General features: G+C 44.0%; 2 protein-coding genes and 2 pseudogenes across 4 annotated transcripts in view; 3 read left to right on the plus strand and 1 right to left on the minus strand.

The window, feature by feature from the left end:
* The first annotated feature begins 5,621 nt into the window (after window positions 1-5,621).
* On the plus strand, window positions 5,622-8,025 carry LOC129825183 (thrombomodulin-like). The gene has a single exon (XM_055885069.1). The coding sequence runs from the start codon at window positions 5,803-5,805 to the stop codon at window positions 7,417-7,419; it is 1,617 nt and encodes a 538-aa protein (XP_055741044.1). The 5' UTR covers window positions 5,622-5,802; the 3' UTR covers window positions 7,420-8,025.
* Window positions 8,026-10,375: 2,350 nt separating this feature from the next.
* Window positions 10,376-11,399, plus strand: LOC129825185 (toll-like receptor 5; annotated as a pseudogene).
* Window positions 11,400-11,980: 581 nt separating this feature from the next.
* LOC129825184 (toll-like receptor 5) lies at window positions 11,981-17,282 on the plus strand (annotated as a pseudogene).
* A 5,576-nt stretch (window positions 17,283-22,858) lies between these two features.
* The window catches only part of LOC129825187 (protein dispatched homolog 1-like), a 73,117-nt gene continuing 68,168 nt past the window's right edge, over window positions 22,859-27,807 (minus strand). For all 3 annotated transcript variants that reach the window (XM_055885072.1, XM_055885071.1, XM_055885070.1), the window contains one exon: window positions 22,859-27,673. In XM_055885072.1, coding sequence (XP_055741047.1) covers window positions 24,071-27,673 — 3,603 coding nt within the window. In that variant the 3' untranslated portion in view covers window positions 22,859-24,070. The remainder of the gene's footprint in view (window positions 27,674-27,807) is intronic.

Here is a 27,807-nt window from a genome sequence, read left to right on the forward strand (position 1 = left end):
GCTTTATAAAATCTCAAATACACAACAAGTTTGCATTTTCTTTTGTGCAGGAAGATTCTGAGCAACAAAAGAGTGATCAAATTAAGATCTTACACCTTTATATACTTGTCTACCGACTCCACTCTCAAAGTTACGACATGGGTTTGCCTGTTTGCCTGCAAAATATCCCTTCTCTTTGCATGTACCGAGTGACACAAAACAATTGCTGGAAACACATTCCAATGTGTTTATACATAGGTCAATAAACCATCCTGTTGTACACCAAACCTCTCAGTTATTTTCTCAGTAGTAAACCAAATCTGGCAAAAACTAGAGGCCTGTGTGATTTCCAATTGGAGAAGCGCTATTTTACAATCTCAGGAATGGCTGTCTCTGAAAACACATTCCACCACAGGCTATGTTCTAACTGAACATCCACTCTGTCCCCGTCCATCTCCTTCAATTCAACAGTCTCACTGAGATCTAAGAAAAGATTAACAATGACCGGATTCTGAGACTCAAACCCCCAGGGATAAAATCTGAACTCAGCCTACCCAAGAGATGGAATTTGTTGTCCGTTAACCACCATTTTTCCAAACTCACTTTTGTTTGAGTCTAGGTTGTGTATTTTGAACTAATAAACATTAGTTTATTATTTATTATTTATTAAACCCATGAAAGCCTCCATGGGTTTAAGTTAGGTGAAGTTCACTCACTTGATGATTAACATTGCCTGAGACCTGAAGACTAATCTCTAAGCCCTTCCAACTCAACTCTTGACCTCAAAGCCAGTTCCACTGCATTTTTAATTGTTCCCCTCTAATCAGGGACTGATTTAGACCTGGGACACGAGTGTGCAATTAATTATCAGGTAGAACAGAAAACCAGAAGGCTCCGGACCATAGGGTAAAATTATAATAACCCTGCTCCAGGCTTAAGCTCACGTTTGACACCCATGCAGTCAGTCCTGATTTCTTTTGAAATCCCTTCATCATCTCTGATGAACTTATCTTCATGCTGAGCAAGCTCTGCTGCTAACAAGGTTTTCACACTTACTGGACTTTTTGCTAAACTTCGGCTACTCATACAGTATTACTACAATATAAACTTGCAAACTTGTCATGACCGTAAATATTGCTTTCAAAACACCATTGTCAAGATGAACTATTACACTATATAATAGATTAAATATTTGCTAATATTTTCACGTTACACCTACCTCAGTGTATTTTTCTATTGACCAGTGGGACAGTTTTGGGACAGTTGCTAGGTGGGGGGGGGGGGGGGGGGGGGGGGTTCGATGAAGACGCGTGGTATTTTTCTTGTTTAAACTTGAGTGAGCTGTGAAGGAGTGATGTGATCTAAGAGTCCTGTGAGGCCATTTCCTGCCATTGAGGCGGTGGATCTACCTTTCCTCCCGTTCTAACACAGGACATGATTTACACTACAATTATTATCTGTGCCTCTCAGGCAGCGAAACACAATATCCTCGCAGTGAGTTCCTTGAGGCAGAGGGTCAAAGAGGGTTAGAGAGGGTCAACAAAGCAAAGCAAGGTAAGCTTTGGCTGTGGCAGACAGAATACCAAAATATGACTGGCTGGGTTGAGTCCAATAGCAATAGCATGAGGCATGCAAATAATTTTGAGAAGAATTTCACTAGAATCATATTACGTGGTTTCTGGGTTGGACAATCCCAACATAAACGTGAGTGAGTAAGACTTTTCATGTATTCATTACACATGGTACATTTCTGTGTCAAATTTGTGTCAAATTACATAACTGCAAGTTATGAGCAGATTGCAAATTGCTGCTCCTAAAATGCAATGTTTTTGTTAAGACAAAATTGTGAAGTTTCAAGTTTTCAATATGGCATGTCTACATATTCTTTAATAAATATATACATGTCTTCTTTCATCCTCCACAGTCTATATTTTTCCATTGACATCAACATGAGGGAATCTTTTTCAAGGTCATTTCGACCATTTCCATAAAGGTTATCATCAATGTAGAGTTGGTTTGGAGTAGCCATCTCATCTCACCCATGATATGGCCTCTTCTGACAATGCTTACTCAGAGAGAAATCACTCCCGGGAGGGTGTGTGGCACAGAGAAGGTTACAGACCTCCTCCCTTTCTCCTCATGCTCAGCTACACCCTGCAGGGGAAGACCTCCCATTTCCTTCCATCACAGATAAAAGACTGTTGTACCCTGTGGCTACAAAGAACTGGTCCCTTTTGAGGTACTGTTTACTCAATGATATGCTTCAGATATGTTATTGGTGGCACCAGTAATGACGGAACTGGCTGTGTCAGAATGTGGCTATGCAAACACAAGCCAAGTAAGTGTTGGAAAGAACAGGCACTGTTTCTTCCGTTCTGGATATCTTTGATTTTCCCAAAATAAACATTCTGCTGCAGACACATCTTGAAGTTTTCACTAGTAAGTTTTATCAAATAGATATGCAAAATAGAGAAGAAAAGAAATCCCAGGTATATCAAGAAGCCATCAATAATTCACAAGCGCCACTACTTATCATACAATGTCCGTAATGGGCTTCATCGTGACGACCTCTTCGTCATGAAGACCACATTAGGCCTAATCAAATGAGAGGGTTAGACAGATTTTGTTTCCATTGCATGAACAAAAGAATGCTTCCCCGAATGCCAAAGCCACCTCACTTCCACCCCATTCTCCATTTCTATCACTTCATCCATTTTTATCAAAGGAAATACAGAGACACTGAAATAGCATGCCGTTTCTATCAACTGCTACCGTGAATTGTGGGGTGGGCCTTAGAGGAAGTGAGCCCACCTTCCACGTCCTGTAGCACAATGTGTCACTCATGACTCACACTCTCCCCCTGGGAATGGTCCCTCCAGCGAGATGTTCCTACTCCTCCCAGACAAACAGAGAGCCCCAGAATCACTACATGACCAAATGTATGTAGACACCTGCTCATCGAACGTTTTATTCCAAAATCATGAGTTGGTCCCCCATTTGCTGCTATAACAGCCTCCATTTTTCTGGGAAGGCTTTCCACTAGATATTGGAACATTGCTGCGGGGACTTGCTTCCATTCATGCTGACTAGACCAGGCACGTGCGTCCATGTGCACAATCGCATGTTGATTTGGTCCTGACGCGATCAGGACACACAGGTTGAAATATCAAAATGAACTTTGAACCAACTATATTAATTTGGGGTCAGGTCAAAACACATGAAACATTAATGGCCATTTAGCTAGCTAGCTTGCTGATGCTAGCTAATTTGTCCTGGGATGTAAACATTGGGTTATTTTACTTGAAATGCACCAAGGTCCTTTTTTTCCTAGATCTTTGTAGAATTTTGGCCCATTTTGAGTCACACAAAATCGTGTGTTCTCTACTCCGACAATTAATCCACAGATAAAAGGGGAAACTTAGTTAGATTCTAGTAATATCTCCTCCTTCAGTCGTCGTCTTCTTCTTCTTCTGACTTTATATGGTGGTTGGCAAACATCTTTATAAGGTGCATTACCACCACCAACTGGACTGGACTGTGGACCTCAGTTCATCTTGCAATCACCCATGTGGGTATATGGTCCTAAAAACCAATGAGTAGATGGGAGAGGCGGGACTTGCAACTCATTAAGTGTCAAAAATAGAACCACGTTCTATTTTAGCGCCTGGCAATGCAAACGCTCGTTGACGCGCGCGAGCAGTTTGGATGAAATTATTGAATAACATGAATGTGTACATTTACTTTGCAATGGTCACGCACGTAACGCAGCCGGTGTGGTCAGCATGTTAGTGAGTTCGGGCATTGATGTTGGGCGATTAGTCCTGGTTCGCAGTTGGTGTTCCAATTCATCACAAAGGTGTTCGGAGGAGATGAGGTCAGGGCTCTGCGCAGACCAGTCAAGTTCTTCCACACCGATCTCAACAAATCATTTCTGTATGGACCTCGCTATGTGCACGTGGGCATTGTCATGCTGAAACAGGAAAGGGCCTTCCCCCAAACTGTTGTCACAAAGTTGGAAGCACAGAATCGCCTAGAATGTCATTGTATGCATTGTAGGCCTACCATGAACAACGAAAAACAGCTCCAGACCATTATTCCTCCTCCACCAAACTTTACATTTGGCACTATGCATTGGGGCAGGTAGCGTTCTCCCGGTATCCGCCAAACCCAGATTCGTCCGTCGGACTGCCAGATGGTGAAGCGTGATTCATCACACCAGAGAACGCATTTTCACTGCTCCAGAGTCCAATGGCAGCGAGCTATACACCTTTCCAGTCGACGCTTGGCATTGCGCATGGTGATCTTTGGCTTGTGTGCAGATGCTCGGCAATGGAAACCCATTTCATGAAACTCACGACGAAGAGTTCTTGTGCTGACATTGCTTTGGAAAATCGGTTGTGAGTGTTACAACCGAGGACAGACAATTTTTATGCACTACGTGTTTCAGCACTCAGTGGTCACATTCTGTGAGCTTGTGAGGCCTACCACTTTGAGGCTGAACCATTGATGCTCCTAGAAGTTTCCACTTCAAAAACAGCACTTACAGTTGACCAGGGCAGCTCTAGCAGGGCAGAAATTTGACAAACTGACTTGTTGGAAAGTTGGCATCCTATGACAGTGCCACGTTGAAAGTCACAGAGCTCTTCGGTATGGGCCATTCTACTGCCAGTGTTTGTCAATGGAGATTGCATGGCTGTGTGCTCGATTTTATACACCTGTCAGCAACGGGTGTGGCTTTATTTGTATTTATTTTTACTCTTATTTTTCCAGGTAAATTGACTGAGAACACATTGTCATTTACAGCAACAGGATGAATGAGACAATTTGTAAACTGGGGATTATTAGGTGGCAATGATGGTATGAGGGCCAGATTGGGAATTTAGCTGATATAGCCGAATCCACTAATTTGAAGGGGTGTCAAAAAACTTTTGGCCATGAAGTGTATGTTGTCAATATAATCCCAGTTGTTCCTGAATATCAAGCATAATAACATATTATTCCGAAATAATGTATTCCAATATATCCTAAAACGTGTTTAAATCACCTCATGAAGAATGTGTTTGTCCTCTTGTCCTCGTGTCCTCATGTCTATTTGTAATAGCTCAGAATGTGCCATTTGGCTGCCCAATAGGCATTCTCATGAGAGAACCATGTAAACACTGAGAACTGAGAACTGAGCAAATTAGACTGCATATCACTGAAAGATGTTATCTACGTTTTTGATTTCATTGATGTGTTTTCAATGTGTTTCTTATTTAAATGCTAGTTTTGCCGTATGGGCATAATTTGACTATAGCTTACTACAAATATACATTTCTTGTGTGTGTTGCGTGTGCACGTGTCAGTTCAATGTCTAGGTTTGATTTACATTTGGTTGAGTTGTCAACTAACGTGAATTCAACGTGAAAAAAAATCGCCATGTTAAGATTTAGTTCATGGTTGGGTGAAAATATTACTTTTTGCAAATCTAATTCGTTTTCCACATTGATTCAACCTCAACACATTTGGTATTTTGGGTTGAAATGAGATGGAAACAATGTTGATTCACCCAGCTGTAACCTACCCAGTGGCGGGTTGCTGAGCATGATAGGCAGGTTCAGAGAGAACTTGTTTGTTCTTGGTCAGCAACTACGCCATCCAGAAAGGAACTTCCTTCCTTGATCAATCGAAAACATGGAGGGAGGCTTATATAAATGGGAGTTATCGGCCGTCTTAACGTTCATTCTCCTACTCAAACCATGCCTAATAGACGAGTAACCTACATCTAAATTATATGCGAAATTGTTATATTTCGTTTGAGGCGTAGGAGATTGTTTAAAGAAAATGGGAGATACAGTAGCAATACTCGTTGCCCTAACGTTCCTGTTGAGAGTGAACGGGGAATCGCCCCGTGTCGGATACTGCATGGGGAAGCAGTGCTTTGCCGTTTTCCAGGACCAAGCTAACTTTGGAACCGCTCAAAAACGTTGTGAGGAAAATAATAGTGGATATTTAATGACAGTTCGATCTTTGATATCACATAGCATCCTTTTAATATTACTTGGTATTCATACAGGAGATTATTGGATTGGTTTACATTTACCAAGCGGGCAATGCTCCGACGAAGCATCGTTTTTACGAGGGTACAGGTGGATAACTGGAGATAATGAAACCAAATTCCAGAACTGGGGGCGCTTTGATGATGTCTGTTCTTCAAAATGTATTTCGGTATCAAAATACGACTTTGTGTGGAAGGAACAACCATGCGAAAGTAAAGTAGATGGATATATTTGTGAATATAAACTTGACAAACCCTGCCAACATGTAATTGTAAAAGGGGACGATTCAGTTCTGTATGAGACCCCGTTGGGATTCAAGGGAGAGAACCTACTGACATTACCCATCGGAACCACTGCAACGCTCAAATCCATCGGGTCGAAGTATATCTGTCTATCTGAACAGTGGCTACAAGCACCGTGGAGTTGCGAGGTATTCAACGGCGGCTGTGCGCATGACTGTTCCTCAGTTAATACTATACCTGTATGCACATGCCCACCTGGAAAAACTCTCCAGGACAATAACGTCACATGTGAAGATGCGCAAAATGACCCCTGCCTTGACACAGGGTGCGCACATCTCTGCCAAAAAAAAAATGACAGCTACACTTGCATGTGTCACCATGGTTATGCACTGGCAGAAGATGGGAAGGAGTGCAAAGACATTGATGATTGTATCGATAATAGACAGTGCCCGGGACATAACATTAAGTGTGTCAATACTGTTGGTGGATTTAAATGCGAATGCCATCAGGGCTATGTGTTTGAAAATGACAAATGCGTAGATGAAGATGAGTGCTCCATGGGTCCATGTGACCACGAATGCACAAACACAATAGGCAGTTACAATTGCTCCTGTTGGGGTGGATTCATAAGAATGACAGAAGACACCAACCGGTGCCAATTAGTTTGTTTAGCAGAGTGTTCCCCAGAATGTGACCCAAGTACACCACATCATTGCAACTGTCCAAATGGTTACTTACTCGATGACAAAAATGGGAAGTCCGTTTGTGTTGACATAGATGAATGTGAGATGGGTGAGTGCCATCATAATTGTACAAATACGTACGGAGGTTACCTGTGTTCTTGTGATGAGGGGTTCCACTTGGTTGGCTTAAATGATTGTGTTGAGAGAGAACCGTCAAATGTTTCAGGTTTTACCATACCATTTACACCATTTGTCAAGCATCCAACTGAGCTCCCTTCCACTGTAAAGGCTGGGGGTCTTCTTGGAATTATAGTATGCATTGTCATTGTTATTTTGGTGATGGTTGTACTTATTCACCTGATACTAAAACGTCGAGGTAATTTAGACATTGCTTTCGAAAGCCAAGATTTTGGTAATCACGATTTGCAACAAGTCACAATGGATAAGTACAAAACATTATCATTTGACAGACAGTAGATATAGGACAATCAATATTTTGTTGGAAGACTTTGTCATTTTCATTGTCATTACTTTTTTACACGTCTGCAAAGGAGAATCAGATGTTTGAATGTTTAATATTGTTATTTCATACAGTTGTAGTAAACCTATCATAAATGTAATGGCTCCATAAGCATCTCATTACTGAAAATTCAGACCTGTCTAAGTGACCAAAGCCAATAACAAAGTAGGCCTATAACTTGCAAATTATAATCTCTTCTTTTATATATACACTACCGTTCAAAAGTTTGCGGTCACTTAGAAATGGCCTTGTTTTTGAAAGAAAGGCACATGTTTTGTCCATTAAAATACCATAAAATTGATCAGAAATACAGTGTAGACATTGTTAATGTTGTAAATGACAATTGTAGCTGGAAACGGCAGATTTTTGATGGAATATCTACATAGGCCCATTATCAGCAACCATCACTCCTGTGTTCTAATGGCATGTTGTGTTAGTTAATCCAAGTTTATAATTTTAAAAGGCTAATTGATCATTAGAAAACCCTTTTTGCAATTATGTTAGCACAGCTGAAAACTGTTGTACTGATTAAAAAAGCAATAAAACTGTCCTTCTTTAGACTAGTTGAGTATCTGGAGCTTCAGCATTTGTGGGTTCGATTACAGGCTAAAAATGGCCAGAAACAAATAACTTTCTTCTGAAACTCATCAGTCTATTCTTGTTCTGAGAAATGAAGGCTAGTCCATGTAAGAAATTGCCAAGAAACTGAAGATCTCGTACAACGCTGTGTACTACTCCCTTCACAGAACAGCGCAAACGGTCTCTAAACAGAATAGAAAGAGGAGTGGGAGGCCCCGGTGCACAACTGAGTAAGAGGACAAGTACATTAGAGTGTCTAGTTTGAGAAACATACGCCTCACAGGTCCTCAACTGGCAACTTCATTAAATAGTACCAAAGCTGTAAATAGTCATTTACAACATTAACAATGTCTTCACTGTATTTCTGATCAATTTGATGTTATTTTAAAGGAAAACATTTGCTTTTCTTTCAAAAACAAGGACATTTCTAAGTGACCCCAAACTTTTGAACAGTAGTGTATATTAAATTGTCATTATTTGTGTGTCTTTTACGTTCTCACCACAATACCCAATCCTTTGTGAAGTGTGACCCCTTGTGGACTATGAAAGAGGCTGCTTTCTGATGACGCTTATTTATCCTTATCGCCTAATAGTCAGCCCTTTTTCATTGACTATAGCAAGGTTTCCAATCAATTGGCAACAGATTTTCGTGTGAATATTCTAGAATCTGCACAAGGAAAATATCTGCATTTTCCCACCAGTGGTATTTTTCCGCCTGCATTGCTTGCCATTTAGGGTTTTAGGCTGGGTTTCTGTACAGCACTTTGAGATATCAGCTGATGTAAGAAGGGCTATATAAATTCATTTGATTTGATTTGATCTCAGTGCTAGAGGCATCACTACAGACCCTGGTTCGATTCCAGGCTGTATCACAACCGGCCGTGATTGGGAGTCCCATAGGGCGGCATACAATTGGCCCAACATCGCCCGGGTTAGGGTTTGGCCGGGGTAGGCCGTCATTGTAAATAAGAATTTGTTCTTAACTGACTTGCCTAGTTAAATAAAGGTTAAATAAATAAAATAAAAGTCAACAAAGAGCTATTTGAAAAATACATTTTTTCCCTTTGTGTTTCAAGAGGACGGTTTGAACTTGTAAGACCACTGGACTATAAAAACTTAAATTAAAGTCAGTCATATTATTGTGTAATTAACTCTCAAACATGATTGCATAAGAACATTTCAGTCAGTTTCAGGGGAGGAGTTAATGAAAAACAGTGCTTCGAGTTACAGTATCTGCGAAGGGAGTAGCCTATCCGGTAAACAGGCTCGACGCGTATTTAGGTAAGCCACAACTATTACCTTTAGCTTAATGTTTACTCTAAGTGCATCGTGTATAGTTGTTGATAGATATCAGAGAACATTGTTTTGGGTGTCGTAGTTCACTTCAACAAATTAGATTATAGGCCTATGCCTACTTGAATGGTTACATTGCCCAAAGACAACTTTACTTATTGATGCACCAGTCTGCAACAATTGCTGTCATATTAAGACCTCACAGTTCTTTTAGATGACAACTTTATTAAATGTCAAATAATTGTAGCCTCCTTAAGTACATTTAAAGGGGGAAACTGGGATTGGTAGGCCTACATCCATTTTCTGATTCTTGAAGACCATACTGTATTTTATAAATTACTCACAAGTTTAGGTGTCTTACCCCATCAGAACCCAAAATAAATAGCTTCAAAACATGGTTAAAACTGTAATTACAATGTCATGGATGGTCAGTCCTTGCATTCATAGTACTCTCTATTTGAAAGTGGTTACATTTCTCCAGCCCCATCCCTCAGTTGTTTGACAAAAGAGTGTCACAGTTTTTGAATCTCAGATTGCCCCTTTAAAACAATTTTACTGGACACATAATAGGTCTCATGATAATCGTTCAGCCACATCAAACGAGGCCATAATTATATTGCCCGAGGCACTCTCATTGGTTTACACACTTGGGGGTAGAAGTGATTCATTCGTATAATACAAACATCCTTATGTAAGCCTTGTGACACCTGACTAGAGTAAGGCTGTGTACCCAGCACACAAATAAAGTATTTTCATTATCAGGTTGGGACAGAAACCGTGGACTATGGATATTTCAATGCAAAGAGACAGTTAAATGTGAATTCCCTATAGCCAAGGATGTCTCATCTGAAGCGGATACTCTTAAGACTGATACAGCCAACAAAGTAATATATGGACTGTAGCCCTGTAATGTCATAACAATCACTTTAATTATTTTGTAATAATTTGCATTATTTTCTACTTTCTGTCAGGGGGATGATGAGGAACCTTATACTGCTGGTATCTTTGGAGTCTATCTGAAGGTGGTGAAATACACCCCAAGGTGCCCACTATATGGCTCTATAGCAGCTTGCACCAGCCAGTATCTACATCAGGTCCCTCTGCTGCCTCCATACATTACCATTGTGTATATGAGTGGAAACTACAGTGAGATCACTGAGACATCATTCTGTTGGCTTGAAGCGTTAAAGGAACTGAACCTCAGTTGGCAACGAGTCAATGGGCTTATTATAAGAACTAACACCTTTCAAAGGCTGGCAAACTTGGCAAAGCTCTATTTAGGACATAACTCAGGTTTACAGATCGAACCAAATGGGTTTGTGGGACTGTCTAACCTGAACTCTCTCTCTATATAATTGTGACCTGACTGAATCTGTGTTACAAGGTGACTATCTCAGACCCCTGGTCTCCTTGGTATCGCTAGATCTGTATGGTAACCAGATGAAAGGAATTCAACCTGCACTGTTCTTTGTGAACACGACAGATTTCCAAGAGCTAAATGTTACCCTAAACAGGATGAAAAGCTTATGTGAGGATGATTTGCTTGGCTTTCAAGGCAAACACTTTCAGCTCCTTGACTTGAGCAGCATCCAACTGAATAGTATGACTCAACGTGGCTTTGACTGGAATATATGCAGAAATCCCTTACGGAACATGTCCATGGAGATACTTGACTTACCGTCCAATGGATTCAATGTGGACAAGGCAAAACTGTTTTTCAATGCAATCCGAGGGACCAAAATTCCCCATCTTATTCTGGAACACAGCACCATGGGAAAATCATTTTCTTTCAGCAACGTCAAAGACCCAGACAGGCAAACATTGAGGGCTTCAAGAATAGTGGTGTCAAGATTCTAGATTTGTCCAAATGCTTTATATTTACTTTGCAATATGCAGTATTCAGTCCACTGAGAGAGGTACAGGACATAACAATAGCCCAAAACAAAATTAACAAGATTGACAGGGATGAGGTTTTTGGCTGAACCTGTCACACAATCTTATAGGGGAAATCTATTCTTACACATTTGAAAATATTCCCAATATTTTAAAACTACACTGCTCAAAAAAATAAAGGGAACACTTAAACAACACAATGTAACTCCAAGTCAATCACACTTCTGTGAAATCAAACTGTCCACTTAGGAAGCAACACTGATTGACAATAAATTTCACATGCTGTTGTGCAAATGGAATAGACAAAAGGTGGAAATTATAGGCAATTAGCAAGACACCCCCCAAAACAGGAGTGATTCTGCAGGTGGTGACCACAGACCACTTTTCAGTTCCTATGCTTCCTGGCTGATGTTTTGGTCACTTTTGAATGCTGGCGGTGCTCTCACTCTAGTGGTAGCATGAGACGGAGTCTACAACCCACACAAGTGGCTCAGGTAGTGCAGTTCATCCAGGATGGCACATCAATGCGAACTGTGGCAAAAAGGTTTGCTGTGTCTGTCAGCGTAGTGTCCAGAGCATGGAGGCCCTACCAGGAGACAGGCCAGTACATCAGGAGACGTGGAGGAGGCCGTAGGAGGGCAACAACCCAGCAGCAGGACCGGTACCTCCGCCTTAGTGCAAGGAGGTGCACTGCCAGAGCCCTGCAAAATGACCTCCAGCAGGCCAGAAATGTGCATGTGTCAGCATATGGTCTCACAAGGGGTCTGAGGATCTCATCTCAGTACCTAATGGCAGTCAGGCTACCTCTGGCGAGCACATGCAGGGCTGTGCGGCCCCACAAAGAAATGCCACCCCACACCATGACTGACCCATCGCCAAACCGGTCATGCTGGAGGATGTTGCAGGCAGCAGAACGTTCTCCACGGCGTCTCCAGACTCTGTCACGTCTGTCACATGTGCTCATGTGCTCAGTGTGAACCTGCTTTCATCTGTGAAGAGCACAGGGCGCCAGTGGCGAATTTGCCAATCTTGGTGTTCTCTGGCAAATGCCAAACGTCCTGCACGGTGTTGGGCTGTAAGCACAACCCCCAACTGTGGACGTCGGGCCCTCATACCACCCTCATGGAGTCTGTTTCTGACCGTTTGAGCAGACACATGCACATTTGTGGCCTGCTGGAGGTCATTTTGCAGGGCGCTGGCAGTGCACCTCCTTGCACAAAGGCGGAGGTAGCGGTCCTGCTGCTGGGTTGTTGCCCTCCTACGGCCTCCTCCACGTCTCCTGATGTACTGGCCTGTCTCCTGGTAGCGCCTGCATGCTCTGGACACTACGCTGACAGACACAGCAAACCTTTTTGCCACAGTTCGCATTGATGTGCCATCCTGGATGAACTGCACTACCTGAGCCACTTGTGTGGGTTGTAGACTCCGTCTCATGCTACCACTAGAGTGAGAGCACCGTCAGCATTCAAAAGTGACCAAAACATCAGCCAGTGAGTAGAGTTCCACATATTTATTGAGGTGAAACTTCAAACAACAAATAATCCAGACTCCCTCTGCCTACCCAAGGACGTCAGAGGACAAAAATCAGTTAACCGCCTAACTGAGGAACTCAATTTAACCTTGCGCAATACTCTAGATGCAGTTGCACCCCTAAAAACTAAAAACATTTGTCATAAGAAACTAGCTCCCTGGTATACAGAAAATACCCAAGCTCTGAAGCAAGCTTCCAGAAAATTGGAACGGAAATGGCGCCACACCAACATGGAAGTCTTCCGAGTAGCTTGGAAAAACAGTACCGTGGAGTATCGAAGAGCCCTCACTGCTGCTCGATCATCCTATTTTTCCAACTTAATTGAGGAAAATAAGAACAATCCTAAATTTATTTTTGATACTGTCGCAAAGCTAACTAAAAAGCAGCATTCCCCAAGAGAGGATGGCTTTCACTTCAGCAATAATACATTCATGAACTTCTTTGAGGAAAAGATCATGATCATTAGAAAGCAAATTATGGACTCCTCTTTAAATCTGTGTATTCCTCCAAAGCTCAGTTGTCCTGAGTTTGCACAACTCTGCCAGGACCTAGGATCAAGAGAGACACTCAAGTGTTTTAGTACTATATCTCTTGACACAATGATGAAAATAATCATGGCCTCTAAACCTCCAAGCTGCATACTGGACCCTATTCCAACTAAACTACTGAAAGAGCTGCGTCCTGTGCTTGGCCATAATAAACGGCTCTCTATCCACCGGATGTGTACCAAACTTACTAAAAGTGGCAGTAATAAAGCCTCTCTTGAAAAAGCCAAACCTTGACCCCAAAAATATAAAAAACTATCGGCCTATATCGAATCTTCCATTCCTCTCAAAAAAAAACGAAAAAGCTGTTGCACAGCAACTCACTGCCTTCCTGAAGACAAACAATGTATACGAAATGCTTCAGTCTGGTTTTAGACCCCATGATAGCACTGAGACTGCACTTGTGAAGGTGGTAAATTACCTTTTAATGGCGTCAGACCGAGGCTCTGCATCTGTCCTCGTGCTACTAGACCTTAGTGCTGCTTTTGATACCATCGATCACCACATTCTTTTGGAGAGATTGGAAACCGTAATTGGTCTACACGGACAAGTTCTGGCCTGGTTTAGATTATCTGTCAGAAAGATATCAGTTTGTCTCTGTGAATGGTTTGTCCTCTGACAAATCAACTGTAAATTTCGGTGTTCCTCAAGTTTCCGTTTTAGAACCACTATTGTTTTCACTATATATTTTATCTCTTGGGGATGTCATTCGAAAGCATAATGTTAACTTTCACTGCTATGCGGATGACACAGAGCTGTACATTTCAATGAAACATGGTGAAGCCCCAAAATTGCCCTCGCTAGAAGCCTGTGTTTCAGACATAAGGAAGTGGATGGCTGCAAACGTTCTACTTTTAAACTCGGACAAAACAGAGATGCTTGTTCTAGGTTCCAAGAAACAAAGAGATCTTCTGTTGACTCTGAAAATTAATCTTGATGGTTGTAAAGTCGTCTCAAATAAAACTGTGAAGGACCTCGGCGTTACTCTTGACCCTGATCTCTCTTTTGACGAACATATCAAGACTGTTTCAAGGACAGCTTTTTTACATCTACGTAACGTTGCAAAAATCAGAAACTTTCTGTCCAAAAATGATGCAGAAAAATTAATCCATGCTTTTGTTACTTCTAGGTTAGACTACTGCAATGATCTACTTTCCGGCTACCCGGAGAAAGCACTAAATAAACTTCAGTTAGTGCTAAATACGGCTGCTAGAATCCTGACTAGAACCAAAAAAAGTTATCATATTACTCCAGTGCTAGCCTCCCTACACTGGCTTCCTGTTAAAGGCAAGGGCTGATTTCAAGGTTTTACTGCTAACCTAAAAAGCATTACGTGGGCTTGCTCCTACCTATGATTCCGATTTGGTCCTGCCATACATACCTACACGTATGCTACGGTCACAAGACGCAGGCCTCCTAATTGTCCCTAGAATTTCTAAGCAAACAGCTGGAGGCAGGGCTTTCTCCCATAGAGCTCAATTTTTATGGAATGGTCTGCCTACCCATGTGAGAGACACAGACTCGGTCTCAACCTTTAAGTCTTTACTGAAGACTCATATCTTCAGTAGGTCATATATTGAGTGTAGTCTGGCCCATGAGTGTGAAGGTGAACGGAAAGGCTCTGGAGCAACGGCCACCCCTCATAGCCTGGTTCCTCTCTAGGTTTCTTCCTAGGTTTTGGCCTTTCTAGGGAGTTTTTCCTAGCCACCGTGCTTCTACACCTACATTGCTTGCTGTTTGGAGTTTTAGGCTGGGTTTCTGTACAGCACTTTGCGATATCAACTGATGTAAGAAGGGCTATATAAATACATTTGATTTGATTTGATCATCAGCTGCCTCCAATTGGTAACCATACTGACAACAACATAGAAATTAAAGACTAGAACACCCCTAGTCACGCCCTGACCTAAAACACCATAGAGAACCCCGAGGGCTCTCCATGGTCAGGGCGTGACACTCGCTGGCTTTGCTGATAATACGATCATACTTAATATTCAAAACAACAGGTTAACTAATTTAGAGGATGTATACATTGTTTTAGCTAAATTAATGCACATTAAGCTTCTCTGGTATGGTAACAACTTCATAAAGTGGTACACCTTTAACAATAATATTTCAGTGCCAGCTGTGAACTATTTAAAGCTGCTTGAGCAGCGGGGAGAGTGTTTGCATGTTTTTGAAAATCTTGGCAACCTTTTTAGTCTGGATTTAAGCTTGAACTCCCTGCAGGCTCTCCCAGATGGTATATTTAAAGGCCTCATCTCTCTGGAAGAGATGAGATCTCCACTTCAACTTCCTCACATACCTCCAACCAGACATTTTCCCAGAGACTCTCAAAACACTTCACCTCTCTTACAATTCCTGGCCTCTCCTGACCCAGCGACTTTCCATTTTCTCAGCTGGATCAATCTGTATAGGAATCGATTCCACTGTGACAGCGGCCTGGAGGACTATCTGACGTGGCTGAATGGGACTAACGTGTCTTTTCCAGACCCCGGTGTGGATGAATTCAGCTGTGATTTTCCCTAAAATCTCCATGGCATCAGCCTGTTGAATTATATCAGTCATATCGTGTGAGTAGAATGACGAGGGGCTGGTTCAGGAGCTCTCGCTCTTTGTCTGCTCAGCCCTGATCACCGCCGGAACGATCGTTTTAGCCCGTCTCCGTGGATACCTCTTCAAAGTTTACAAAAAGGTGATCGCCAGGATCCTGGAGGGTCCTAGGAAGGATCCTCCTGCTGATGGGCCCCGGTATGACGCTTACTTATGCTTCAGCAACAATGACTACAAGTGGGTAGAAACTGCCCTGTTGAAGAAGCTTGACTTTCAGTTGGCAGAGCGCAACATCCTCCACTGCTGCTTCGAGGCCAGAGACTTCATCCCAGGTGAAGATCACCTGTCCAACATCAGGGACGCCATATGGAGGAGCAGGAAGACTGTGTGTATTGTGTCTAAAGATTTCCTTAAGGACGGCTGGTGCCTGGAGGCCTTTGCCCTGGCTTCGAGCAGGATGCTGGAGGAGCTCAGAGATTTTCTCATCATGGTGATCGTGGGGAAAGTCCCCCATTAAGGACTGATGAAATGCGAAGCCATTAAGACCTTTGTCCAGAAGAGGGAGTATCTACAGTGGCCGGAGGACACACAGGACATAGAACCATTCTATGAGAAGCTTATGTCCAAGATCCTTAACGACAGGAAGATCAAAAAGGACACAGCCAAAGATAACAATGGTGCTATCACACTTGTAAATATGCAAGCAGTAGGAACTTAAAGATGCACTCTCCAACTTTTGTATAATTTCAGGCAGTAGTTTTGAAAGTGGTGCTCACATTTTTTGTTGTTGCAATTCCTATAATATGTTACAAATCCAATTCTTACTATATGTTACAAACACAGGAGGCTACTGAGGGGAGAACGGCTCATAATAATGTCCGGAACGAAGCAAATGGAATGGCATCAAACACCTGGAAAACAAACGCTGGGCCAATTGTGCGCCGACCTATGGGACTCCCAAGCACAGCCAGTTGTGATACAGCCTGGATTCAAACCAGGGTGTCTGTAGTGACACCTCAAGCACTGAAATGCAGTGCCTTAGACCGCTGCGCCACTCGGGAGCCCCTTCACTGTATTGTGAAATATGACATCATTTTTTGTCTGTACAACATGAATCATTGTTACCATATTGATTACAGTCAAAACACAATCATTTTCGCTACACCCGCAATAACATCTGCTAAACACGTGTTTGTGACCAATTTAAATTGCATTTGAATGGAGAGGGTCCTCTGTATTTTGGCATAGCTCATTTTTTACCACTAGATGGCAGTCTCAACCTGTATTCACCAATCTTGGTCCTGTGAAATATGACCTGTTTAGTGTGTTTTGCAGTGTGTACTTTGCAATTCTCTACTATTATACATTTACACATTGTAATATAATTATTGTAAGAATTTTGTTACTTTTAATTAAAACAATTAACACTTCAACAGCACTACTCTTATAAACTTGAATAATTCTGTGAACTTTTATACTGTATGCATTCTTTCACTTGTTCAGTCACTGTTTTTTTTTTAAATCCCCTATCTCCTCCCTATTTCCTCAATATAGAGTGTATGTCTGACAACAGGATGCACTGGACAGAGAAACGTCCTTCTGTAAGTACTTAAAAAAAAAAAATGTTGCATCCCCATTAGCTGTTGCTGAAGCAGCAGCAACTCTATTTGGGATCCAAGTAAGGAGGAGCTGAGAATCAACTCCTCCTCTCTCAGCAGTCACAGTGTTTGGGACTTACTTACAGAAACCTCTCCTGACCTGAGGCAATTAACACCACACATGTTTAGACCTCTATTTTCAAGGACCCTATAACTTAATTGAAAAAGATTAGCAAATATTTACCAAATAAATAAACTGCAGGTCTCCCCTTTCAAGTTATTTCAGGGATACGTAGTATTTGTGGAACACAGGCACACGCCGGTCAGATTCCCCTCACAAGAAAATGTAATAAACACTGCCCCCTAACCATAGCCAATATTTGACCTCTGTTAAAACAAATATAATATGCCTTCTGTGCAAGCTGAGGTGAAATCCATTGAACGAAGTGGCCAATCTACAGTGAGTTGACCTGGTCTATAAAGGCACCCATGGTGGAAACCTAAGACCAGGGAACACAGTACATCCAGTCTGGATCATATAAAGCCCATCAGTTCAGTATAACAGGAGCTCTCATGCGAATCCCTCTAACGCCTCACTTTCCCCCTTGGTGGTTAAACTTACGCAATGTGGTTTTAAGGGTTTGTTTGTAGGTTTGTATGGTGTTTGTGTGTATGGGATTTGGGAGGCGGGGGGGGGGGGGGGGGAGGCGGGGGGGGGGGGGGGGCAGATGCATAGGGGCAATTCCACGAGAACGGAATTACGCTGAGATTCCGATTTTTGACTTTAAAATGTATGCCAAACAAAAACAATGGATTTCAAACCATAAAACCCTATGCACAATGACTACTTGGACAATTTACACAGATTCAAAGTTTGGTAACAGAATTACTGAAAAAGCTCCCTCAGATTTATTCTGTTGCCAAACTTTGATCTGCACAGTTCTTCCTGTAAATGTGTTTTTGTAAAAGTTTCAGTGGAAACTGTTAAAAGTAGTCCTTGTGCATAGAGTTATATGGTTTGTTAAACTTTGAAATCAATGTTTTTTTGTTTATTTTAAAGTGAAAAATCTGAGTCAGTGTAATTCTGTTTCCATGGAATTGCCCATATCAAAACAGAGGTCAGTAGTGACGCACAGTGGTACCTTTGATTTTATCTCTATTTCGGAAGGGGATAAGGGGAAATAATATTGAAACATTTCCATTTAAGGCCACAGAGGCCTGTTTCTTCCAGTTTTCTGTACTTGCTGACTGCAGAAACATTTAGGTACTGGTAGCCTACCCAACCCAGGCTAGAGGCCCTGTGGTAGTAAAGGAGTTGATGGAGCATCTACAGTCAACTTCTCTGAGTGCTGTCTGTCCTCGGAGAGAAAGACGGGCTTGAGTGGCCATCAAGAGCATGGAGCTTTAATAGAGCATAACTGCTTTCCCATCTACCCTTGGGGCTCCGGCTGTAAGTGTTTGGTACAGGGACGTATCTTATGTTTCCGCCAGAGGATCAGCCTTCACATTCCAGAAAGGAAAGGCAGGGAAGGGGAGAGAGGACCTATTTCCCAATTGACCCTTAGGAAACAGGTGTTTTCTGCACTTGGAACACTGGTGTAGCCTTGCCAGCGTGAGGAGAGAGAGAGAGCAGAGGGATAAAGGATTAGGATATTATTCCCGCCTCTCTCACCTGTTTTTCTAGCTATATCTCACCTACAGTTTAAAGTTCTACATTATTCAAGTTATCTCCCCTCCCCTCCTATGAGATTGCAAGAGCAGCCAACTTTATGAAAACAAGTTAATTTTTGATACCAGGAAGTTTATATACAGTGCCTTGCAAAAGTATTCATCCCCCTTGGCGTTTTTTCCTATTTTGTTGCATTACAACCTGTAATTTAAATACATTTTTACTTGGATTTCATGTAATGGACATTCACAAAATAGTCCAAATTGGTGAAGTGAAATGAAAAAAAATGTATAACAGAAAGTGGTGTGTGTTCACCCCCTTTGCTATGAAGCCCCTAAATAAGATCTGTCGCAACCAATTACCTTCAGAAGTTAAATAATTAGATAAATAAAGTCCACCTGTGTGCAATGTAAGTGTCACACGATCTCAGTATATATACACCTGTTCTGAAAGGCTCCAGAGTCTGGAACACCACTAAGCAAGGGGCACCACCAAGCAAGGAGGCACCATGAAGACCAAGGAGCTCTCCAAACAGGTCAGGGACAAAGTTGTGGAGAAGTAGAGATCAGGGTTGGGTTATAAAAAAAATCAGAAACTTTGAATATCCCACAGAGCACCATTAAATCCATTATAAACAAATGGAAACAATATGGCACCACAACAAACCTGCCAAGAGAGGGCTGCCCACCAAAACTCATGGACCAGGCAGGGAGGGCATCAGAGGCAACAAAGACACCAAAGATAACTCTGAAGGAGCTGCAAAGCAGACTCCCGAAACATATGAAAGAAGGTACTCTGGTCAGATGAGACTAAAATTGAGCTTTTTGGCCATCAGGGAAAACGCTATGTCTGGCGCAAACCCAAAACCTCTCATCACCCGGAGAACACCATCCACGCAGTGCAGCATGGTGGTGGCAGCATCATGCCATGGGGATGTTTTTCATCAGCAGGGACTGGGAAAATGGTCAGAATTGGAAGGAATGATGGATGATGCTAAATACAGGGAAATTCTTGAGGGAAACCTGTTTCAGTATTCCAGAGATTTGAGACTGGGACGGAGGTTCACCTTCCAGCAGGACAATGACCCCAAGCATACTGTTAAAGCAACACTCAAGTGATTTAAGGGGAAACATTTAATGTCTTGGAATGGCCTAGTCAAAGCCCAGACCTCAATCCAATTGAAAATCTGTGGTATGACTTAAAGATTGCTGTACACCAGCACAACTTGAAGGAGCTGGAGCAGTTTTGCCTTGAAGAATTTGCAAAAATCCCAGTGGCTAGATGTGCCACGCTTATAGAGACATACCCCAAGAGACTTGCAGCTGTAACTGCTGCAAAAGGTGTCTCTACAAAGTATTAACTTTGGGGGGGGTGAATAGTTATGCATGCTCAAGTTTTCTGTTTTTTTGTCTTATTTCTTGTTTGTTTCACAATAAAACATATTTTGCATCTTCAAAGTGGTAGGTATGATGTGTAAATCAAATGATACAACCCTTAATATTTTAATTCCAGGTTGTAAGGCAACAAAATAAGAAAAATGCCAAGGGGGGTGAAGACTTTAGCAAGCCACTGTAAGCTATGTAAGGTGAACCTCAGGGTACAGCTGTGCATCATATACTCATTTTAATGTGCTGTGCACAATGAAATACCAGGTTAAATCAACCCAAGTCCTGGCAATATACAGGTACCTGTCAAAATAAAGGAAACACCAACATAGTAGGGCGTGGGGCCATCACGAGACAGAACAGCTTCAATGCACCTTGGCATAGATTCTACAAGTGTCTGGAACTATATTGGAGAGATGCGATAGCATTCTTCCACAAGATGTTCCGTAATTTGGTGTTTTGTTGAAGATGGTGGAAAACACTGTCACTGTACTTGCTTGTTTTGTCAAAAACTGAAATTAGGCAAACTATTAGAATTTTAGTAACCAGCAAATGGCCGAGCAAATTCTGCATAATGCATCTTTAACTAACTCAGGAACCACACCTGTGTGGAAGAACCTGCTTTCAATATACTGTGTATCCCTCATTTACTCAAGTGTTTCCATTATTTTGGTACTTATCTGTAGTTTTATCACACATCATTCTCTGCCTAATATTCAGAGTATACAGACTAACGGATAGTCCTTCATGATATAGACTGAGTAGTCTGAAGGTCTTCTTCCTGAGATATGAGGTGTCAACCTCCGGTTACAATGTAACCATTTATCAGGCAAAGATCATCAGAGTTCTTTCCATTCAGCCACAAGAGGATTAGTGAGGTTGGGCACTGATGTTGGGTGATTAGGCTTGGCTCACGGTCGGCGTTCCAAATCATCCCGTAGGTGTTCGATTGGGTTGAGGTCAGGGTTCTGTGCATGCCAGTCAAGTTCTTCCACACCGATCTCTACAAACTATTTCTCTATGGACCTTGCTTTGTGCACAAGGACATTGTCATGCTTAAACAGGAAGGGCCTTCCCTAAACTGTTGCTACAAAGTTGGAGGCACAGAATTGTCTAGAATGTAATTGTATGCTGTAGCGTTAAGATTTCCCTGGAACTAAGGGGCCTAGCTCAAACCATGAAAACCAGCCCTAGACCATTATTCCTCCTCCACCAAACTTCCTAGTTGGCACTCTGCATTGGGTAAGGTAGCGTTCTCCTGGCATCTGCCAAACACAGATTAGTCCGTTGGACTGCCAGATGGTGAAGCATGATTCATCAATCCAGAGAACGGGTTTCTACTGCTCCAGAGTTTAATGGCAGCAAGCTTTACATCACTCCAGCCGACGCTTGGTATTGCACATGGTGATCTTAGGCTTGTGTGCGGCTGCTCGGTCATGGAAACCCATTTCTTGTACTTGATTTTATACACCCGTCAGCAACAGGTGTGGCTGAAATAGCAGAATCTACTAATTTGAAGGGGTATCCACATACTTTTGTATAAATAGTGTATCTTTCTTGTAGTCGTCTCCTTGCAGTGAAGTGGCTAGCCCCTCCTCCCCAGTCAAAAGCACATACTGATGTATCTGTACCATTCCTCAGGGCAGGGGTCAGGGCTGCAGAAAAATTGGGGCTAGTTAAACAAGGGCAAGCTTACACAGGAGACATGTCATTTTGAAAAGCTTCCAGGTAGCGGAGGTGAGAGGTTCGAACAGTCACACCTGACTGACCTAAAATCCAATCTGCATCCCTCAGTAATTGGCAGGGCTGAACAGGGATAGGGATATGTATTAGCTGGAACTAGAGCTAAGAAATGTCCGTGCCTAGTTCCTGTATGACCCTTGCCTGAGAGTGTGCAAGAGAGAGGGAGTGAAGGGAGTAATTAGAGAGGACATAGCAGTCGCTAGAGGAATTTCTCCCCACTCACAATATGTCATAGTTTTATTGTACCCCTGATCAAAGTTAAGAGTTACTGCTGATCTTTGTTTTTGAGAGGGTGATGGTGTCAGAGACTAAGGGGAGATGAGCTACAGTGCCAGCTTGGTGTGTCTCTCACAGATAATTACAGGCGTCTGGTAGCCTACAATACAAGTTCAGAGCTGCGCATCTGACACTAATTCAAGACTGAGTGTAATTGTAAATCTGTATGCTGTGCTATAGTGAGTCATACTGCCTACAGAGCCCGGTCTAATGTATATGTTTGCTCTGTAGCAGAAGGTTTGCCCAGGATCTTGGACCACCAGGGAAACCTGTTAGAAGGGGGGCTGGATGGCGGGAGCCAGAAGAGCAAATAAAACACAGGATTCGTGAATGAATGGAATTTGTAAATGAATAGGATACATTTTATTGGACGGAGTTAACAAAGGGCAGCCAAAGATTCTGCGAAAGGTAATAAAATAGCATGTAATTGATATGTTACAAAATCAAATGATAGGACCCATGTGTTATACTATTGTTGGGTTTTAGAGTTTATCTTTGAAATTCATGCCCTTTTCACATACGTCCTTGGTCACTGTTAGAAAATGACTCTGTGAATGAGGGGTGTGGATGGTCTATAATAGGGTTCCCCAACTGGGAATTTGGCATGCGGATGAAAAATCAACCCCAAGTGATTTTATTTTTTGGAAATCTGTTCCCAAGTATTCCCACGCATAATAGAGAGATGTGATTATATCCAAATATAAGCAAGGTTTCAAATGATTGTGTTTTAGTCAAATATATATCTGTTTGGGCTTCTTGCGGTCAATTTGCAGTCTACAAATAATTTGTACTTATGTTCCGGTCCCCTTACCATCCGCTCAATATTTTATTTTTGATCTAGTTGAGGATCCCTGCTGTAGGACGTCAGCATTTCTCATAGACTTACAGTTTATGACCAGCTTGGAATGTGATGCAGGCTCTTGGGGAGTGGAGATTAGAAATCAAACGTCTGTGTGATGTATGAGAGCCCAGCACAGCACTGTGGCCTCAGGCCAGACAGAGCACATCTTCTTAAGGCGCAAGCGGGAGTGAGACAATGAAACAGGTGTACCATTTGTTATTCCAAACCATGCCCTTTGAACAAAACCTTGACATACTTTCATTTCATACTATAGGAGCTGTGGGAAAAAACAGACAATTGGGTTAAAATGACTTTATAATCATACAGAGTACATCTTTCATATTGGACCGAGAGGCATGTGGCAACGTGAAACAGACGTCTAACTAAAAAGGCCTGTAGAGAATAATGTAAAATGGTTCACCTTTCCTTAGACATGTTAGAGCTCCATAAACACACCACATATTTACTGTGTACTCAAAAACAGTACATCTGACTGATCAAACCAATTTTATCTGCACAGTAGATACAGTAATCACAGAACATATAGGACCATACTTTTAGATGAAAGACATGAGGCACTTGGTCTATGAAATATACCAAGCACTTTAATTGCACAGGGACACTGCACATTATAGCTTGATATGACAAACGTTTATTCTTTAGATATAGTCTTTCAGAATGATCTTTTACGTTTATTTGCTGTCAACATAAACTTTCAGACAAGGGTTTTGAATTTATTGCAAGAGCAGGCACATTGGCTTCAGCTTTTGGCACATTAAACTCGACAGAATTGCACTTTACTTTCAAAGTTCTGTTAAAACAGTAGAGTTTCTTAGGAGAGGCTGAGGATGCCCTCTCCTTTTTGGGGTTCTGTTTGCACTTTTCAACACTTTCTTCCTGTGTGATGGGAGTAGTACTAGTTTCAAGCTTCTCCTGGTTGCTGGGCATCTTATGACAAGCGCCCTTTTGCGTTGCGGTGGACACATGATTATCCACGCTTGGAGCGTTTACCGTTCCATGGTTGGCCCTGCAGCAGCCTTGGTGTGTGTGGGCTAACGTGCAGCCCAGAGGGGAGGCAGGAGGACCTTGAGTCTGAGCTGGGGTGTTAGGACTGTCACCAGGGCCAGAGGACCCTCCAGTCCGGTGTGAATCCTCCAGCCCAGATGGGTCTGGGGCAGAGCTCTGGTCCCTGGGGAGGCCACCCAGGACGGGGACAGTGTGAACACAGTAGCTTCTGAGGTGGCAGCTGTGAGGGCCCTGTCTGGGCATCCTGCCCGGGGTGCAGTGGTGGAAATGGGATGGGGGACAGTGTACATAGTTCATACGGCAATCTATGGGTTTGTAGACGGCGTCCAGAGTGGACAGGAAGTTCTGGCCTTTGTTGGCATGGCTGCCTGTGAGGGGGAACTGAGGAGTGGGGCATGGGGAGTCCTGGGTTGTTTGAGTGCATGGGTGGGGGGTCCACTGCATACCCATAGACTGCTGAGGAGGAGGGGGGTCCCCACATGTACAGGTTGTGTTATGAGAGTACTGGCATTTGGATCTGGGTTTGGTAGCCAGTGTGCCCAGTCCCTTTTCAGAGCAGGGCCCTCTGCCGGGCTCTGCCTTGCTCTTAAAGGGGATGTGTGTGCAGAGGGCAGAGTGGGGGGCTATTCCATTATAGAGCTGGGTGCACGCCCCCTGTTCCTCTGCAGGTTTCTCCTCATTCCTAGGGTTTGAAGCTAATGGTTCCAGCTCGTAATGCTCATGCTCCACTTCCCCTCCTCGACTGTCCAGTTGGTACTTGGTGCCATGCTTGCTCTGGGGCGAGGGGACGTTGGTGGTGCCCTCTTTGAAAGCCTGGCACTGAAACCTCTTGGGCAGGGGGATCTGTCCACAGGTGCCCTGGGGGCCTAGGCAACGGCACATGCACTGGAAGAAGAAGGTGGCGAAGGCCCAACTGATGCACATGATGAGCATCATGAAGGTGCCCAGCTGGGTGTAGGCCAGCACCGTGGACGGCATCATCATCGCCCCGGCGACAAACGTGGTGAGCGCCGCCATGGCAATAGCGGAACCCATCCGGCCGAGGGAGAAGACGACTTTCCCCTCACGGTCGGGGTCAGGGGCGAGGCGATAAGCAACTCCGTAGTGCACGGCGAAGTCCACCGACAGACCCACCGCCACTGAGATGGTGACTGACTCCAACACGTTGAGCTCCCAGCCCAATAGAACCAGCGAGCCCACCGTGACGAAGATGGTGCCCGCGATGGAGAGGATGGCGTAGAGGCTGATGATGATGTTCCAGGTGGTGAGGAGCATGACCACGAAGGCCACCACCACAGACAATGCCATGGCGATAAGAGTGCCATCCGATAGGCTGTCCTGCAGGTCGTAGAACTCCAGGTTGCTGACGAACCAGCCGTAATTCAGCCCGGGCGGGGCGTTCTTCAGCTCCTCCTGGATCCAGGTGTCCACCTCATGGTAGAACTGGTGCATCTTCTCATAGGCCAGTGTGAACAGGTAGGTGCTCTGGAACTCCAGGACGATGGCCCGGATGGTGTCGTTGATGTCGAAGCGAGGCCCGGGGGTCTTACTGTCCAGGTGGAAGCTGGTGCTGCGGTCCAGCTCCATGATGGCCCTCTTGATGCACAGCTCAAAGACGTCCTGCTTGTAGGGGAAGGTAGACTGGCTGCAGCAAGGGTAGACCGAGGCCTCTTCACAGTCTCGGTTCTCCATCCACTGCTTAAAGGTCTCAATGAAGCAGCTGGTGAAGTCCTGCTCCTCCGACTGGAACACAAAGCTCTGGTTCCTTAGCCTCTGGCAGAAGTTGAGGATCCACAGCTGGGAGGCTGGGCTGGCAATGTTGAAGGTGTTGTCCAGCATAAGCTTGCCTTTGTTCTTAGGGTTGAGGGGGTCCCCATTGTCCACGGGGGTGACCCCCCAGATGATGGTGATGGGCATGTGCAGGTCCTCCCCATGGTGGACCCTCTCGAACATGAACAGTTTCTTGTACTCTGCGTCGTAGCGCTCAAAGGGGTGGGAGGAGCGGAACACCTTGAACTCTGAGAGCTCCAGGGAGGGCAGCTTCATCTTGGGGTTGACACACACCACGTACGCCCCTCCCACTGTGAAGGCCAGGAACCAGAAGAGCCAGAGGTAGCGCAACTTGATCACGATGCAGGGCAGCACCTTCTCAAAGAAGATTCGGGAGGCCTCGGAGACGATGAATAGGCACTTGCTGGCCTTCTGGCACAGGTTGGCCCAGAGAGTGCAGAACCCACTCTGCTGTGGGGGAGGTTGAGAGCAGGTGAAGATGTTGGGCAGGTAACGCTCATGGAGCACCACCACGGCCGGCAGCCAGGTCACCATCAGTATGTAGTTAACCAAGATGGCCGTGCCGGCGTAAACGCCAAAACAACGGATTGCGGTGATGTTGCTAACGTAGTTGGCGTAGAAGGCGGCAGCCGTGGTAAAGCTGGTGACGAACATGGAAAGGGCGGCGTGCTGCAGAGTGATGCTCACCGTCTCCGACAGCTCAGCGTTGGGCTTGTCGAACTTGGTGTAGTTCCACACGTCACAGAGGACGAAGGCGTCGTCTGCCCCGATGCCCACCAGGATGATGAGGGCCGTGAGGTTCATGAAGGGGAAGAACTCAAAGTCGAACACCATGCGGTACAGGAAGTAGGACACGATCAGGGAGCTGATGATGGCGATCATGGTCATCAGGGTGATGAACACAGAGCGGGTGTACACACACATGACAAAAAGCACAATCACTATGGCTATGGCCGGATACACGGTATCCGTCAGTAGGTAGTCCTGGAACAGATTGTGTTTGATACCGAACTCAATCCCCGTGATGGTGGTGACGCCGTCCGAGCAGTTCCAGTTCTCAAAGTTGTCCAGGTAAATGTTCATCATGGTCTCCCCTTTCTCCGTGGGGGAGAACAGCATGCCGTGTTTCAGGACAGGGATAAGGTAGTCGGTGTTCTTTGGGCTCATGAAGTCTTTGTCCACCAGGAAGTGGAAGATCTGGTAAACGGCGTTGTACTTGGTGCACTTGCGGGGGACGTTGGTGCACTTGGACTGGTCCTTCCTGCGCGTGGTCATGTCCCAGCAGTCGGGGCCCAGCGTTCCGTTGTGGTAGTATTTGGCGCAGGAGCGCAGGATCTTGAGGGTGTGTGACACGTCGCGCTCTGTGATCTTCTGGCAGGAGGACTTGTTGGTGAGGATGGCCACGTAGTTACCCAGGGTCCAGCTGGGGCAGCAGGAGGCGTCGGTGGTGCGCTGGCACAGGCTCCAGTACTGGGGGTGGGAGCGCACCTGGGGACAACACAATTCAACAAGATATAAGAACAGAGTATGACTAGAACATAACTATTTACCCAAGGAGACCATAACAGGAGACAAGGTCAATATATCAGTTTGGTTAGTTCCAGCCTGAGGCAGCATAGACT

Source organism: Salvelinus fontinalis, chromosome 27, assembly GCF_029448725.1.
Source record: "Salvelinus fontinalis isolate EN_2023a chromosome 27, ASM2944872v1, whole genome shotgun sequence".
Lineage (NCBI taxonomy): Eukaryota > Metazoa > Chordata > Actinopteri > Salmoniformes > Salmonidae > Salvelinus > Salvelinus fontinalis.

Bases quoted from the DNA above. Each gene is read 5' to 3' on its own strand.
- LOC129825183 (XM_055885069.1), top strand. From the start codon at position 5,803: ATGGGAGATACAGTAGCAATACTCGTTGCCCTAACGTTCCTGTTGAGA.